At 47.1% G+C, this 17,209-nt stretch overlaps 1 protein-coding gene across 1 annotated transcript; it reads left to right on the forward strand.

Moving 5' to 3' along the window:
* Window positions 1-428: 428 nt before the first annotated feature.
* Window positions 429-14,844, forward strand: ANKRD42 (ankyrin repeat domain 42; the record flags this gene model as incomplete). Its single annotated transcript, XM_010023555.1, has 11 exons — window positions 429-592; window positions 2,105-2,212; window positions 3,088-3,207; window positions 4,009-4,144; window positions 6,697-6,897; window positions 7,548-7,673; window positions 9,576-9,681; window positions 10,291-10,466; window positions 10,887-11,013; window positions 13,710-13,854; window positions 14,749-14,844. Coding segments are annotated over 11 exons (1,505 nt in total), but the record flags the coding sequence as incomplete, so codon positions are not given.
* Between the last annotated feature and the right edge of the window lie 2,365 nt (window positions 14,845-17,209).

Below are 17,209 nucleotides of genomic sequence, written 5' to 3' on the forward strand. Positions count from 1 at the left end.
CACCTTGGAAGTGATGGCTGAGAGCTTGTTTGCCCAAGTGAGAAGCCTGCCTGGTGGTGTACTTGAAAACGTGATTAATGCCCTAGTCCATGATACCCACAGTTTAGGAAGAGAGCAGTGCTGGGGGACATCTGCTCCAGCGTTGGCATCCATAGGTGGAGTAGCTCTGCTTCCTGCTCTTGCTGTGCTTCTTGTCATCTTTCCTCTGGGTCTTACTCTTTCAGGCCCCTTTTTGGGGCTGGAGAGGGCATGGCTGTCTCAGGGGTTTGTTTCTGCCAAGAAGAAATGACTTTGTATTCCTAAAATCAATCTCACACATTACTCTGAACACTGAAGCTGATACGCTGACGTTTCTTTGAGTCATCACTGATTTCCTACCTCTTAAATGTTGCTGAACTGACTAATGCCCTTTTATTATTCCTCACTAGCTGTCAAGAAGAAGCAGAACTACACTAGTGTGCACGAGGCAGTGAAAGCTGGGGATGTGGAACAGCTTGCGTCAATGATAAGAAGTGGAGCTGGTATTAATGAGGTGGATTTAGTCCACAAATTCACACCTCTGCACTGTGCTGCACACTCTGGGAGCCTGGAGGTAAAACACGTCATTAGTGTTCAGACACTGCAAGTTACTGTTTTCCTTCTTTGGGAGAGGCTGGACACGAAGCTGCTAGCTTTGATCAAGCTGAATCAATAACCTCTGCCTGGTTTTCTCATGAAAGAAGAGAAATACAGCCTTTTAGGGTTTCTTTTTCCCTTTCTGAAGCCCCACGCAGTTTATGTAGTCAGCATTGCCAGATTTTACAAAATCAGTGATTTTCTTACTCTGAGCAAAATGTGCTTTATGGCCTCAGTTCCAGACTCATGACCTTCTTTTGCCCCTGTTGTGTTTTCCCCTTCTCTTGGGACACTGAGGAAGTCCTGTAGTGTGAGTAAAATGTTCTGAAGGCGATTGAAACAGCTGAGAAGGGACATGAAAGCATGTTCATTCTGTTTACCAATGTGCTTTATTCTCTATAGAAATACTCTTAGTACATTTTATTTTCATAAATGGAATGTTTGAATATTGATGGGGAAATCAGCAGGTGCTTGAATGAGTGGTTTGAACTTCCAGAAGGACTGAACCACTGTATTGAGCACAACATTCACCCTCTGGTTGCAGCCTCCTTGTACATTCTTTATAGGAATCTAACCTTGGAGCAACAGAAGAACCATATAAGCATCATGTCCCAGAGGAAAGAATCCGGAGTTCTTGCTAAACTCAAGGAATAAGTGCAGGGCTGTTGCTGGAATTTACAGAAACTGACAAGAAAATGCTGATCATCCTGTTGTCATCCCCCAAAATACATTGCTTACCCACCCTTTTCTGCCTCTATGAACTGTCATTTTTCATCTGATTCTCCTGCTTTGCAGGCAGTGTATTAGATTTTATTGAATTTTCTGTCATCTATTTGTTGCTAAGCTCCTTGGTGGAAACAGTGGAGGAACCAGAGCTGTAGGCTGACTTCAAAGAAGATAATAAATCATAATAATATGTAATAAAAAGCTTTAACTGGTCCTCTAGCTGGTTTTGGGTAGTCTGTTTGGATAGCTTTCTATTACAAGCAGTAATATCTGCTGGAAAAAGGTGAATAAAACAAAACTGGGCTGTGAAAGGATGACAAGAGAGCTGGAATTGTGTACACTGATTGAGCCTAATAAATTAAGTGAGGCTTTAAATTTGGCTCACGGTGTTTTTCCTGACAGTAATTTTAGCTGGAATGCACATGAGCATTGTTTATTTTCCAACACTTTTACCATGGGAATACTCTCACAGATTATCTTGTAAATCTGGAAGAGTAAAATTAAGAAGTAAAATCGATGCTAGGGGCTGAATTAGTAGCTTGTTTGCACATTTTGTACCCTTGGGTGAAAGCCAAGTGTAACTTGCCTCTGACTTCCTAATGCACAAGTGTCTGGCTAAGGCAAGCTCTGGGGTGTCATGTTTCCATAATGAATAGTGTGATACTGTTTTGAAATGTAACATCAACTGGTAATTATAGTTGAAATGTGTCTCAGATGCATGATAAGAATCATTAAGTAAAAACCTTTGGTTTGGGTTGAGCAGTGCCTTCACTGGTTGCTCTGGCACGGAGCCGATACAACACGTGTGACTGTGGGAGGCTGGACAGCAGCTCACCTTGCAGCTATCCGGGGTCAGGATGCTTGCATGCAGGTATGTGTAAATATTCACTCTCAAGTAAGTAGGGCAGAGCTGCCACTTGGACAAATTCATTATGAAGATCAGCTGAAAGAGCTCTAATAGAGCCACGAGTGTCCTGGGCTGCATCAGAAGGAGCATGACCAGCTATAGCAGCATGACCAGGTTGAGAGAGGTGATCCTGCCCCTTTGCTCTGCTCTCATGAGACCTCACTTGAAGTATTGTGTACAGTTCTGGTGTCCTCAACATAAGAAGGACATGGAGCTGTTGGAGCAAGTCCAGAGGAGGCCACGAGGATGAGCAGGGGCTGGAGCACCTCCCATATGAAGACAGGCTGAGAAATTTGGGGCTGTTCAGCCTGGAGAAGAGAAGCTGCGTGGAGACCTCAGAGCAGCTTCCAGTGTCTGAAGGGGCCTACAAGGATGCTGGAGAGGGACTCTTCATTGGGGAAGATAGGACAAGGGGTGATGGGTTCAAACTGAAACAGGGAAAGTTCAGGTTAGATATAAGGAAGAAGTTCTTTACTGTGAGGGTGGTGAGGCACTGGAACAGGCTGCCCAAGGAGGTTGTGAATGCTCCAACCCTGGCAGTGTTCAAGGCCAGGTTGAACAGAGCCTTGGGTGACATGGTCTAGTGTGAGATATCCCTGCCCATGGCACGGGTTGGAACTGGATGATCTTAAGGTCCTTTCCAACCCAAACAATTCTGTGCTTCTATGATCTTCCTGTCTTTACATCTGGAATTGAGTCACCCTTGTGAAAACCAGTGCACTCATTTGTACTGTCATTGCAAACAGATTTATTCTGTGCAGTGTCAGGGCCTTGAGGTCAGCCCAGAGTTATCCTGCTGATCATCTCAAGCCTAAACTTGTGCTCTGCATTTCCTTCAGGCTTTGTTAGTGAATGGAGCAAACGCAGAAGCTGAGGATGACCGTGGGTGCACACCCTCACACTTGGCTGCAGCCCATGGGCAGTCGTACACCCTGCAGACCATGCTGCGACATGGAGTGGTGAGAGACCTTTACCTGCAGTTCTCTAGCAGAGAGCTGGAGTCTGGTATCTTCTTCCAAACAAGGAGAGTAGATTATTTACTGTCAGTGAATTTCTTTTTAGGGTATATTTACACTTTTTTATTGTAAGGCACATTAGGAAAATTATCATCAAATCCCAGACTGGTTTGGGTTGGAAGGGACCTTAAAGCTCCTCCAGTTCCAACCCCTGCCACAGGCAGGGACACCTTCCACTAGAGCAGGTTGCTCCAAGCCCCTGTGTCCAACCTGGCCTTGAACAGTGTCAGGGATGGGGCAGCCACAGCTTCTCTGGGCACCCTCAGAGGGAAGAACTTCTGCCTAATATCCCATCTAGATCTAACCTCTTTCAGTTTAAAGCCATTCCCTCTTGTCCTGTCCCTGCATGATCTAAAAATCTAAAGAGAGTCAATAATGCGAGTAAACCACATTCCACTGAGGATGTCATTAAATGAAGATCAGTGCTGTGGTGGTTGTGATATTTTGCAGTTATACAAACCTATAGTATCCAGACCCATATTTAAGGAAGAAGGACCAGTGCAGTGATAGAAGCATGTCTGAAAATGCACCTTTTATAAGTGTCTTATTTAAATAAACCCAAGAACTTGTGAAAAGTGCTGCTCTTGGAACAGGAACTGCATTCACGACATGAACTTTGAAACCCACTATGTGACTGGGTTTACATAATTTAACACAATGAACAGCTCATGCCTATTTATAGACTCTGTCTTGTGACTAAGATTCATAAATTAACAAATGAACCTGGTGCTGCTTTCGTTTTAGGATGTGAATGTTTCAGACAGGAGTGACTGGAAGCCTGTTCATTATGCTGCTTTCCATGGCCGCTTGGGCTGTTTGCAGCTTCTCCTTCGATGGGGAGCGTGTGTTGATGCTGTGGATAACAATGGAAACCTTCCAGGTATAGCAGGAGAAATCACACAGGGTCTAAGCTTTGGTTTGCAGTTGTCTTACGTGGCAATTGTAGCACATTTAAAGTCATGCACGCCAGCAGCATTTGCTGTTTGATTCCATGCCATTACTCCGTTTTTATAAGGATGAGGAGGGGGATTTATTAGATCCCAAGTATGTATCTGTCAGTGACTATCCTGTTGAGCTCCTGCTGTGGCTGGCAAGGATCAGAGCTCCTGGTGCTGGAATGGGGAGCAGGCGGTGTGGGTGGGCAGCATTCCCGTGCCTGTGATGGAGCACGTGTGCCCATGGAGGTCACAGGAGGAGAGGGGTAGGTGGAGCAGGAGGCAGTTTCAGCTGCTCTATGCTCCTGCTTGAATTCGTGCCAGGCTTTAATGGCTGTGCAGAGTGATCACATGCTGGCGTGTTCAGGTGCAGGTTTTTGTTTCCCACTCTTCCTTAACTGATTTGGTAAACCCCTTGTTCTCATTTACCTGTGCTTCCTCTTGGTTTCTGCAGTGCCTGTAATCTCTACCCTTTTCATAATCATGAGTGTAGTTGCTTTAGCAACTTGCTTCTTCCTGGCTCTTCACTTCAGTGTTCCTCTCCCTGCCATGCTTCTGCCTCACTATCCTCTGTAAGTTGAATGTTATTCTTCATATCCTGGGTTCTCATTGCATCCTTTCCCTTTTAGCATCTTCCTTCTTATGGTTTATCACATTATTTGTTCCAAATAGCGTATTTTGTTTTCTCTATAACTTGTATAGATTTATCATTTTAAATCCCTTCTTAAAAGCTTTTCCCCTCTGTTAAGCACCACTTACCTAGTAAACCTCTATCTATGTTCTGTTTTGCAAACCTGAGGCTTGTTAAAGGATGTGAGGCTCTTGCATCCCAGTGGGACATCTGGTGTATTAGCTATAAGGGGTCATGATGTCAGGCACCCTGGTGGCAGCATGGAAGGCAGCTTTGTTTGCATTTGGGAACACTTCCCTGATAACAGACTTTCATGGAGAGACAGCAAATGCCAGCACAGTTCTACTTCCATGCTCTCTATATACCAGTTAGTAGAAAATTGGGTTTGTTGCTATTTGGACAGCTACAGAAGCTTGATGCTTCAGCCTTTGTTCAGTTTCATTGGATCCTATTATCATCCAAAGGAAAGAAAATGCTTTGGAACATTGCAAGTAAAAGCTCAGTTACAGTGGTGTGCTGTACAGACCAGCTTTCCCTCAGCTTGTGAAACAGCCAAGTGGATTTAAATCATCTTTACATACTTCAGCTTCAACTAGACAGTGCAATCATTTTTCCTAAGAGAATACTGAAAGAAATGTACTCAGTTTGCAATGCCATATTCCTAAAACTTTAAAACTGGCTTTTTGCACGTGTGTGTTACAGCACAGCCTTTAGTAACCTAAAATATGCTGAGTTTTTTGAGGAGTGTGTCTCTTCCACCTACAGAACGGGCTGGGCTTATTAATTCAACACTTTGGTCTCCCTCTGGATTTGGTTTGGGCCATATTCACGCTGCTTTTACTGCTCACTAGTTAAACCAGTTCTAAATATAATATTAATTTAATCATAGCACAACATCTGAGTTTTTCACAGGCACTGTTTTTCACTTACGACTTAGAGAAAAACCAGTAGTGTCAGTCTGATTGCGTAAAAGGTGAGATGGAACACAGAGAAGTTGGGGTAACACCACCACTGCCTATTCATGACACGTTCTCAGCACTAAGATGCATTTTTTGGGTTAATATCACAGTACGCTTTGGCTTTGGCCTCGACTGCAAGTGCTCAGCGTGCCTGAGGGATGGTATGGCACAGTTCTGTGCTGGGCACGTGTTTGGGTTGGAAGAGACCTTAAAGCTCATCCAGCTCCAACCCCCTGCCACGAGCAGGGACACCTTCCACTAGAGCAGGTTGCTCCAAGCCCCTGTGTCCAACCTGGCCTTGAACACTGCCAGGGATGGGGCAGCCACAGCTTCTCTGGGCACCCTGTGCCAGGGTCTCACAGGGAAGAATTTCTTCCTAATGTCTAGTCTCAGTCTCCCCTCTGGCAGGTTAAAGCCATTCCCCTTGTCCTGTCCCTACAGGCCCTTGTCCAGACCATTTTCTGATGCACAGTGTTCCTCTGTTAAAAGAAAATCTAATAATATTAAATAACTAAACCTCAGCATAGCCTAAAGGGCAGGGGAGGAAACACTTGACCCCCCCCAGGGAAGCAGTCACTGCTGTGGTGAGGTGAAGCAGCTCCTGCAATGCAGCAGCAGTTGAAGGACACAAATGTGCCATAGAAGTGGTGTGAAAAGGAGCCTCTGTCATGGGAGGTACCTTCAAATACTTCACCCAGTGAAGTGAGTGTTGCAGTCCTCATTTTATCAGTGGGGTAACTGAGGGTGTGAGGAGCTGAACACCCCCTGTTCAACTGAGCTGCTCCTACTTGTGTGGTGTTGGATGGCTCAGGTGCTGGTAGATGAGCTAGATACAACCAAGAGCTCTGCTTTCTTGGTGGGCAGCAGTGCTCTGCTCTAACATACTTCATTCCCCCTTGTTCTGTAGCTCATCTAGCAGCAGGGGAAGGGCACTTGCATTGCTTCAAGTTCTTGGTCAGCAAAATGCCCACTGTGATGCACACCCTGAAAGCCAGGAATGACCAAGGAGAGACTCCAAGGGACTTGGCTGAAAGGTTCTATAAAGATAACATCCTGCAGTATATTGATGGTGTGGAAAAAGAGGGGCAGCATCCAGAGACACAGGAAGGTGAGTATGGATCAAGGTACTGTTAAAACAGGCACAGAAATTGTTACAGCATTGCTCTTTCCAATGCTTCCTACACTTCCTGATGGCTAAAGACTGGAATACTCAATGGGATTTTATAAATGCCTTAGGTTTACCCACGATCAGAATGAAACTTGTCATACCATGTTGCACTGTAAACACCAAGTTATCCATGTTTTTCTTAAACTCCAGGAGAGATTTTTAAAAAATAACTAGAAAAATCAAAATGTCTATAAATTTCAATAGTTTTTAAAGCAAGGAGAAGTAAAGATGTTCATATTTGATTAGGGTATGGAACTCAAAATAGGCAGGTTACTTACTCGGGTCACCCCCAGTGATACAACATCAACCCTGAACCAAAGGTGTACTTGTTACTTCAGGTTTACCAGATGAATCTCTTAACTGTGTAAGATGCCTGTACCATCACCAAGATGTGTTTAGTCAGGTCTCTGATGAACAGTGCTAGTTATACAGCTGCATTTTAACTGCTTAAGGGTGCATTAACCTTGCTAACTCCAGCTATGAAGTGCCCATGCATATGGTATGAGAGAGACAAAGCCTGAGAGACAAATAGGAACATGTTTAGTGGGATTACAGGCATCTGTTTGGAAACATGTGCATTTCATTTTCAGTTTTAGCTTTCCCAGCTCATGGTGCTGCTTCCAAAGGGGACTTGTTAACACTTAGAAGATTAGTGGGAAGTGGAGTGATCAATATGAATGAGCGGGATGATGAGGGATCCACTCTCATGCACAAAGGTCAGTGACTGTGATCTGTGTTTCAGCTTGTTGCTGTTTGTTGTTGTGCAGGGGGAAGGTTTTCAAGCAGCTGCTCCTCAGATAAACTCCACGAAAACAGCATCTCATTTCCTGAGGGCTCGAAAGGGCAACCCCAAAACCAGATTTTGTGATGCATGTGTGTGTAGGTGTCACTTTAAAAACAACATAACCAAGCTGAAGTCAAGAGAGGAGAGTTTATGTTAAAGAGAAAACAACAGCTAAGAAGAGAACTAAATAAGTTCTTTTTAATCAGGAGAGATGTGACTTCTAGAAACATTGGCCAGCTGGGTATGAGAATGGTCTGGGCCTGGGCCTTTATTTACTGAACGTATCAGTACTGTGGAAACCACAATAAAGTGGAGCTGGGAAGGAAGGTATCTACCACCTTGCTTGGTGGTGGAGTGCTAGCACTGCAGAAAAATGGTCCTCTTGTGGGGGGGAGATTCATAGTAATGTCTGAAAGAAGATAGAGAATCATAGAATCCCAGACTGGTTTGGGTTGGAAAGGGCCTTAAGATCATCCAGCTCCAACCCCCTGCCACGGGCAGGGACACCTCACACTAGAGCAGGTTGCTCCAAGCCCCTGTGTCCAACCTGGCCTTGAACACTGCCAGGGATGGGGCAGCCACAGCTTCTCTGGGCACCCTGTGCCAGCGCCTCAGCACCCTCACAGGGAAGAGCCTCTACCTAACGTCTAACCTGCACTTCGCCTGTTTCAGTTTAAACCCATCACCCCTTGTCCTATCACTACAGTCCCTGACGGAGAGTCTCCCTGCAGCATCCTTGTAGCCCCCTTCAGACTCTGGAAGCTGCTCTGAGGTTTCCACACAGCTCTTCTCCAGAGAGAATAGGAGAAATAGGAGAGGAAAGAAAGAGGGAGGTGTTTCTGTACTATGCTTTTAACACTATTTCTTTTTGTGTAGATCTAAATGGTAGAAATTTGGAAAAAAGAATTGCAGTTCTCATTTAAAAGAAACATGGATATGTAGTGATTTAAAAACATGTTTTCTACATTCTTTCCAACCCTCTGTTCTTGGAGCAATGCAAACCAATTGTTTCATCCCCAGTCTTTACATGCAGTGTTGGTGTTATGGGGAAGTACTATGGTTGATATTGTAATTTCATTTCCTTTCTCAGGAAGAAAACAAACATAGCAAGGGTGTGTTGTCAAGAAATGGATTTATTCTTCCTTGGAAAGAATAAGCTTGAGGAAGCATGTTCCAGGTTCCAGCTAGACATGCCAAAAGCTTTCTTCTCTATGTGAGACACCCTTCCTGGCACCACGTGCTGTGAGCAGCAGTCATGCCAGGTCATAGGAACAGGCCAAGCTGTTGTGTTAGGCTGAAGCTGAGAAGTTTTGTCTTGAGTGTCTGGCCCAAGAAATGATGTCCTTATAGCTGCAGCACAAAGCCTTGGCCTCTCTCTAAGACAGCACCACAGGCCAGAGGCTGGGGCAACCAGTCTTTCTATCCCAGATAGGTGGGGACCTGAAGCTGGAGAGAGGGGACAGTGCTTTGCTGCAGGTCTATGACAGAAAGGCCTTACTGCAAGGGAGTGTGAGGTAGCAGTTCCTTCTGTGTCTCATGCTCAGTCTCATGCGTGAGATGAGGCAAGTTTAGTTTGACTTGTGCCCAGGGGGAGCTGCCAGTAAATTTCTAGAACTAGAAAGAGTCACAGAAGCACATTACATGGGCTTCCCCAGTGGTTCTGTGTGGCTTGAGCATCTTGACATAGATGCTTCTCTTGCAATAGTATCATCTCCACTGTGGTGTCCTACTGAATCCAGCCTCTGGCATGTCAAATAATGACAGGAGGAGAACATTTTAGGTTTGAAACACTTCAGTTGTATGTAACTGACTTGTTGCACCTTCCTTCCCTTAGCTGCTGGACAGGGGCAGATCCAGTGCCTACAGTGGCTGATTGAAATGGGAGCTGATGGTGACATTACAAATGATGCTGGAGAGAATCCAAAGGATGTAGCCAAGAGGTAGCATTCCATATCCTGTACCTCTGCCACTTATTTCCTTACTATTTATATATCAATATCAAGTCAACTTTCTTGGGATTAATCCTGATTTTCAATGATGGAGCAAGAACAGACCAGGCCCATGTATTCCAGCTCTGAGTGACAAGCAAAGCTGTATTGTAGCTGTACAAGGGTTTAATTTTCACTTTATTTATATAATTAGTTATTTTAGCAAGCTCAGACATGAAAGAAGGAAACTAGCTGACCTGCAGAAGGTTGTGAGCCAGGAAGTTCACAGTTTGCTGTACAAAGCAAATGAGAAGCAGCTCAGGCCACCTGAGTTCTGCATGAATAAAAAGAATGCAGTTTCTGATGGGATTCAATTACATGATCCTGCAAAGGCAGAGATACCTCTGATGTAGGAGTCATTGTTCTAAGATTCCATTGAGGCAGAGCTCATGCCCTCAGAATACTACAAAAAGCAGATGAGCTGCTCATACCTTGTGCTTCCTTTAATCCTGCCCCCCTCTCTGATAAATGGGAACATGAGGAGTTAGTTTCAGGGAGTTTCACATGCGTTTTTGCAGGCTATGGGGATATCTCAGTGTAGGTTCACTGTTCTCTCTGCAGATTTGCCCAGGTAGCAGCTGTGGAACTTCTGACACAAAGAGCTGGGGACAGTAACTCAAGTGATGAAGAACTAGATGCAAACAACATAAAGTTTTTTGAAAGCCATGGCGTGGAAGGGAGCACAGATAGCAAAGCAGACGTAACCCTGCATAAAGCAGAGAAGAGGGATGCGCGCAGTAAGTACTGTTTCCATCACTCCTTGTTTGAAACGGGTGGTGGTGAGGCATTATAGTCCTAGTTGCACAGTTTCTGTCAGCTGCTGTGGCTTTTCTCTTGTGGGAAGAGACAGCTGACAGGATATCTGTACCACTGAGAGGTCAAACCGCCTGTGGAAGATCAGAGAGCACAGCGGAGGCAATCAGAACATAACTGGCCCACCGCTTCAATCCGTGGTGGTGAAACCATGTTGGGTGGCTGCTTGGTTTTGAGACCTGTTTGCTGTGGGGGTGTCAGGTGTCGCTCAGTGTTTGCTGAGCAGTGTGATTTCTGCTCTGTGTTCATTCATGCTGGAATCCTATTGTTTTCCACATGATAGGATTCCAGCATGACTGTCTTCTCCATGCATTTTACCTACCTGGAGAACTCTTGTCTTACAGTGAGGGCCTATCACAAGATTCAAGAACTTCAGAGACTTCTAGAAATTGCCTACAGCAACTACAGGCAGCTGGGAGGAATAACTGAAGAGGAGAAGAAGGTGAAGAAAGAAGAAAGGGAAGCTGAGAAGTAAGGTTACTCTGCCCTGCTAAGGTTTAACTCTGTGAAGCTCCTTTTAAAGCTTTCTTTGAGGCTTACACTCAGATTACTTTGGCCACTCCATCATTTCCACTCCAAAAGGCCCAAAAGAAATGAACTGCAGCAATTTGTCTGACTATTTCTAAACTCCTATCACCAGAATCAGCCCCACAGCACAACAGAGGTGTTGGATCGGCCCACACCTTTGGTGCAAAACCGTCTGTTCAGACTCTCCTGCAGCATATGTGTAGTAGGTCTGATAAGTCCTGGCTGTTTTGTTCACACTGAGGATGCCAAATACATGGATGCACTTAAATAAATCTGGAAGAAGGCATTAGTCATAGCATGGCTTGGATGGAAGTGCACATCCAGCAGAAATTATTCAATGACCTGCTACATTTCCATGTCAGGGGCAGTATATTTCTGCACTCAAGAAAGCATTAGCTCATATCCAGAGCACAGAAAATAGAAATCTCAGCAAACCTGCTCTTGCACGTGAAGCACTTTTCCCAGGGTCTCCCATTAAATAAAAGCATCCTGTCAGAGTAAGGTTCAAAGAAAAGCCCTTCTGTCTACCAAAGATTTAGTGCTTGAACAATAATGCAGCATCCAAAAGACAACCCTGTGTCCACCCCTACCTGTCAAAGATGACTTGGTATGTCTGCAATGTGGATATCTGCATCTGAGTTAGTTACCTTGAGCTCCTTTTTAGACTTCTTGAGGAGAAGTAGGCACTTCCAGGCACAATTTGGCATGTACTTCAGGATGGGATCCTTCATCTTCTTTGAGGTTTGTCTCCTGGCTTTAAGGAGGTTGACCAGCTGAGATGCTGATGCTGAGTTGGAAGGCCAGAACAATCTGTCTGCAGGGATGGAAAGGTCACTGTTGACTAATGGCGGTAGATAGAGTTCATTTGCAAAGAGCAGCTACTCAAAAGCTATCAGTGCCTGTCAGAGGGCTCTGATAAGGCTTTTTAAGGGGTTTTGCTTTCTGTGGCATGTGTGGCTAAACTAGGAAAATGGTGAGGCCCCTCTCATGGGTGTCTCTGACCTGAGGAGGCTAAAAACATCCCTAGCTCCACACTGGTCTTTTGAAATGGAAATAGCACTTCTCAGTGTACTCACCCTCTCCTTCTCAGGGCACCCCCCTGTGGGTAAACCCCAAGGGGCTTGTGTTGTATGCCAGAACACCTCGGTACTTCAAATTATTTAGTGACAACACCATTTTGCTGGATGAAAAGCAGGAGTTGCCACGTGGGAAGGCCACTGTAGCATGTCTAAATGCTCCATCCCTGGCAGTGTTCAAGGCCAGGCTGGACAGAGCCTTGGGCAAAATGGAGCTGTCCCTGCCCATGGCAGAGGTTGGAACTAGATGGTCTTAAGGTCTTTTCCAACCCGAACCATCGTGTGATTCTATGAATCCACAGGGCAGACATCTCCCTTTTCCCTTTACCAAGCTTCTGTGTCCATAGTGTGCTGGTTCATCCTGCTACAGAGGAGAGCAGCTCAACTCCAGATGACTCAGTCGCTGAGGTCAGTTGCTGATGTAGTAAGAATATGTGTGAATTATGTCTCAGCAAAACACTTCCAGGAATCTCAGTTAATTTAGGAGCCGTGGTGGGTGTGACTGATGAGATCTTGTGTGACTGTTTATCAGCCAGTGCTTCAGTTTCCCTTTAGTCACTGTCATAGAATCACAGATTGGTTCGAGTTGGAAGAGACCTTAAAGCTCATCCAGTCCCAACCCCCTGCCACGGGCAGGGACACCTTCCACTAGAGCAGGTTGCTCCAAGCCCCTGTGTCCAACCTGGCCTTGAACACTGCCAGGGATGGGGCAGCCACAGCTCCTCTGGGCACCCTGTGCCAGCGCCTCAGCACCCTCACAGGGAAGAGCTTCTGCCCAAGAGCTCATCTCAGTCTCCCCTCTGGCAGGTTTAAGCCATTCCCCTTGTCCTGTCCCTACAGGCCCTTGTCCAAAGCCCCTCTCCAGGTTTCCTGGAGCCCCTTTAGGCACTGGAGCTGCTCTAAGGTCTCCCTTCAGGAGCCTTCTCCTCTCCAGCTGACCCAGCCCAGCTCTCTCAGCCTGGCTCCAGAGCAGAGCTGCTCCAACCCTCGCAGCATCTTCATTTCCAGCACCAGCAGCATCTTCATAACCTCCTCTGGACTCACTCCAACAGCTCCACATCCCTCTTGTGCTCTTGCCCCAGAGCAGAAAGCACTCCTCTGTCTGAGCTGTCACTTGAGTATTCCTTACCTGTGGCTAAGCCAATCAATAGGAAGGCTTTAGAGGCACGAGGCAGAAACGAAAAAGCTGCCCCTGCCCCTCCCACAATCCCAGTTTTATGCATTTTTTGCTGTTTCGCACTAGCCTTTGTGTTCCTTGGGCACTTCTGCCCCGTCCACAGCGGGAGAGGGACCGCGGTTAGAGCCTGCCCAAGGCCCTGGTGACAGGCTCGGTGTGTGGGAAGACATCTCCACCTCGTGGTCGCACTGCGCTGAGCACGGCTGGCAGCGAGGGAGGAAAACCAGATCTTCAGAGCCGCCACCAAGCGTCTTTAGCACAGCCGCTGCGAGGAGCAATGCTCTTTGCTGTGACTAACCCCTTAGCAAAGGCACAGGACCCCATGGAGTACCCAGGGCAGGACTGGTTGTGCTTCACGCTCTACTTGTTGCCTTTGCTTTCGGCAGGGCTGTGATGGAGCTGGAGGCCCAGCTGGAATATGAGCGAGTGAGGCGGGAGAAGCTGGAGAGCCAGCTGGATGAGTGCCGTGCCGAGATAAACCACCTGAGACAGAGCCTGGAGGAACTCCACAGCTCCCCTCCTGCCCCCATGGTGAGTGAGACACGAACATCCCAGTGTGGGGACAGAGGCTGCTGCCCGTTCCTTTGTTCTCCCTGAGATTCCCAGGCACTGTGCTAGGAAATCACAGGATGGTTTGGGTTGGAAGGGACCTTAAAGCTCACCCCGTTCCAACCCCTGCCACGGGCAGGGATACCTTCCACTAGACCAGGTTGCTCCAAGCCCCTGTGTCCAACCTGGCCTTGAACACTGCCAGGGATGGGGCAGCCACAGCTTCTCTGGGCACCCTGTGCCAGCGCCTCAGCACCCTCACAGGGAAGAGCTTCTGCCTAAGAGCTCATCTCAGTCTCCCCTCTGGCAGGTTAAAGCCATTCCCCTTGTCCTGTCCCTACATCCCCTTGTAAAAAGTCCCTCTCCAGATTGCTGGCCCCTTCCTGTAGCCCCTTTAGGCACTGGAGCTCCTCTAAGGTCTCCCCTGCAGGAGCCTTCTCTTCTCCAGCTGACCCAGCCCAGCTCTCTCAGCCTGGCTCCAGAGCAGAGCTGCTCCAGCCCTCGTAGCATCTCTGTGGCCTCCTCTGGCCTTGCTCCAGAGTGAGTATTCCAAATACTGGGCTAAACGTGTGAGCAGTTTTAGCTGGAAGACAGGAGTGAGCAGTAGCCTTTTTCATGTCCCTGCTGTGAAAGGGCATCAGTTTCTCTTTGTACCCTGGCGCCAATATTCTTCATCTTCCTGTTAAGAGAGAGGGCAGTGATCCACAAGTACTTCTACGCTGCATATGCAGTGACTGACAGTTCATTTTGGCTGGTATCTGAGCCTGGACTGGTGCTCTGGGAGGGGGGTGTCACCACCTAAAGGGTTACTCAGTTACTTCCAGCCCAAACCATTCTATGATTGCAGTTTAATGGCTGCAGTGTCCTTTGTTTCAGGAAGCTGAGACCATCTCCAAGCCTTGCAAAGAGAAAAAGAAAGTAAAGAAGAAACCAGCCTCCAGCCCTGGGGGAGTGTTTGTGAGACTACGCTGAGGGGTGAACCTCCGAGGAGGGGCAGCTTGAGGAGGGAGAATTCCAGACAACACAGAGCATCTCCATAGCCCAGCTCCACAGAGTTGTGGTTCCCTGCATTTAATCATGGAATCCCAGACTGGTTTGGGTTGAAGGGACCTTAAAGCTCATCCAGCTCCAACCCCCTGCCACAGGCAGGGACACTTTCCACTAGAGCAGGTTGCTCCAAGCCCCTGTGTCCAACCTGGCCTTGAACACTGCCAGGGATGGGGCAGCCACAGCTTCTCTGGGCACCCTGTGCCAGCGCCTCAGCACCCTCACAGGGAAGAGTTTGTTCCCTAATGTCTAAACTCAATCTCCCCTCTGTCAGTTTAAAGCAGTTCCTCCTTGTCCTGTCCCTACAGGCCCTTGTAAAAAGTCCCTCTCCAGCTTTCTGCTCTGAGGTCTCCCCAGAGCCTTCTCTGAACTGCTTTTTAGTTCTCTGGGCTAGAAAATATTCTTTAATCACAGCAGCAGCACTTTATTAAAACAAAGGCATCAAGACTCCTCTTCCTGCCCAGATAACAGTTCAGCAACGAAACTGCAAATTTTAAGATGATGTTTCAAGAGTGAGTTACCTGCAGCAGTGTCACAGCCCTCCCAGGAATAAGATGGGTCTTCCTCTTGTCTGGTCTATCCTGCACTGCTGTGGGAGAGGGAGGAAAAACCCAACACCTAACAAATAAACAGAGAGGACCTTCCATGTGGATCCAAACACCACCTCTGGGAGAAGTGCTTCTTGGCTGCACACATGTGCCAAGCCCCTTGGTTTCCATCTCTAAGTCATTCCTAAGGAAGTCAGGCAGCAGCTCCTTCAGAGCTGCAGCAGTGGGCCTCCAGTCTCAGCTCAGGGTTGGAGTTCCCCAGGGCTCATTGTGGTCAGTAACAGCAGCGCTGACCTCTCTCTCCTCCATGCCTAAAACCAGTTCATGACTTCACATGCAAAGATTTTTCTCTCCTCTGTGTGCTATTGTGGAATTCTTTTCCCTTTGGAACCCTCATTGTGCATGTTTTTTTTCAGTTTTGATTTCCATATGGAATCCACACACTCGAAGGTTGTTTTAGTGCTTGAATCCTGCTCTGTCCTATCCTCAGTTCCCAAAGGAAACTTCATCTCTGAGAATTTCAAAGGTACTGAAAAGAAATCAGTGGTTTTGTGTGCAGAGCCTGAGGGAGAGGCACACTGACTGACAGCATGGGCCTTGCTCCTGAGAGGAGAAATTCACTCTAGAGCCCACTTCAGCGTGAGGGATGAGGGTGGGGAGAAGCTGCAGCAGATGAGCTGTTTCCTACATGACTGTTGGGGCTAAACTCTCATGTAGGAACAGTGCAACAGATCAACCCGAGTCATTCTGTGTCCAAAGGGCACCGGAGCTGGTGAAGGGTCTGGAGCACAAGTGTGATGAGGAATGGCTGAGGGACTTAGGGGGGTTTAGTCTGGAGAAGGCTCAGGGGGGACCTTATCGCTCTCTACAACTACCTGAAAGGAGGATGGAGAGAGGTGGGGTCAGTCTCTTCTCCCAAGTAACAAGTGATGAGAGGAAATGGCCTCATCCTGCACCAGGGGAGGTTCAGACTGGGTTGTCAAGCACTGAACAGAATGCCCAGGGCAGTGCTGGAGTCACCCTGGAGGCACTGAAAAGACATGTAGCTGTGGTGCTTGGGGACATGGTTTAGTGGTGGGCTTGGCAGTGCTGGGGTTACAGTTGAACTTGATCTTAAAGGCCTTTTCCAACCAAAATGATTCTGTGATCCAGAGAACCTCAGAACTGGTCACAGCTTACAAGAAGATGGATTTGTACATGCCCAGAGCCTTGCTGCCAGACCCATTTGCCTACTTAGCAAACACAGAGACAACAGAAAGAACACAACTCCCTTCAACTCCCAGCACTGTGCCTGTTGTAAAAGCCCCATTTTTACAGCCTGCTTACCTGTATTCATGTGTCTCAGCCAGTCAGGTAGCAAATATAAGAAATTGGGTTTATTTCCTTAACTGAAGATGATAAATAACTTAATGCACAGCACAGAAGCCTTGGCAGGGTACCAATGAGTTCAGCTGCAACCAGACTAATACTGCAGTAAAAATGAACTGCCACTCATCAGCACTACACACTCTGTAATCCATAAAGAACCTACTCTTAAAGTGCAACGCAGGAAGGTTGGGGTTTAAATCCTATTTTATTAGCAGCCCCAAACCAAGCCCATGCTTTTGCACTCCAGATGCCACAGAAGGCAGCCCCAGCTCTGCAGCGAGAGGTGTGAAGTCCTCGTAGGAGGCAGAGGGATCATCACCAGGAGGGAGGAGAGGCAGCACGTCCCACAGGATCACACGACAGTCCGGAGGAGT

Source organism: Nestor notabilis, unplaced genomic scaffold, assembly GCF_000696875.1.
Source record: "Nestor notabilis isolate BGI_N333 unplaced genomic scaffold, ASM69687v1 scaffold8771, whole genome shotgun sequence".
Lineage (NCBI taxonomy): Eukaryota > Metazoa > Chordata > Aves > Psittaciformes > Psittacidae > Nestor > Nestor notabilis.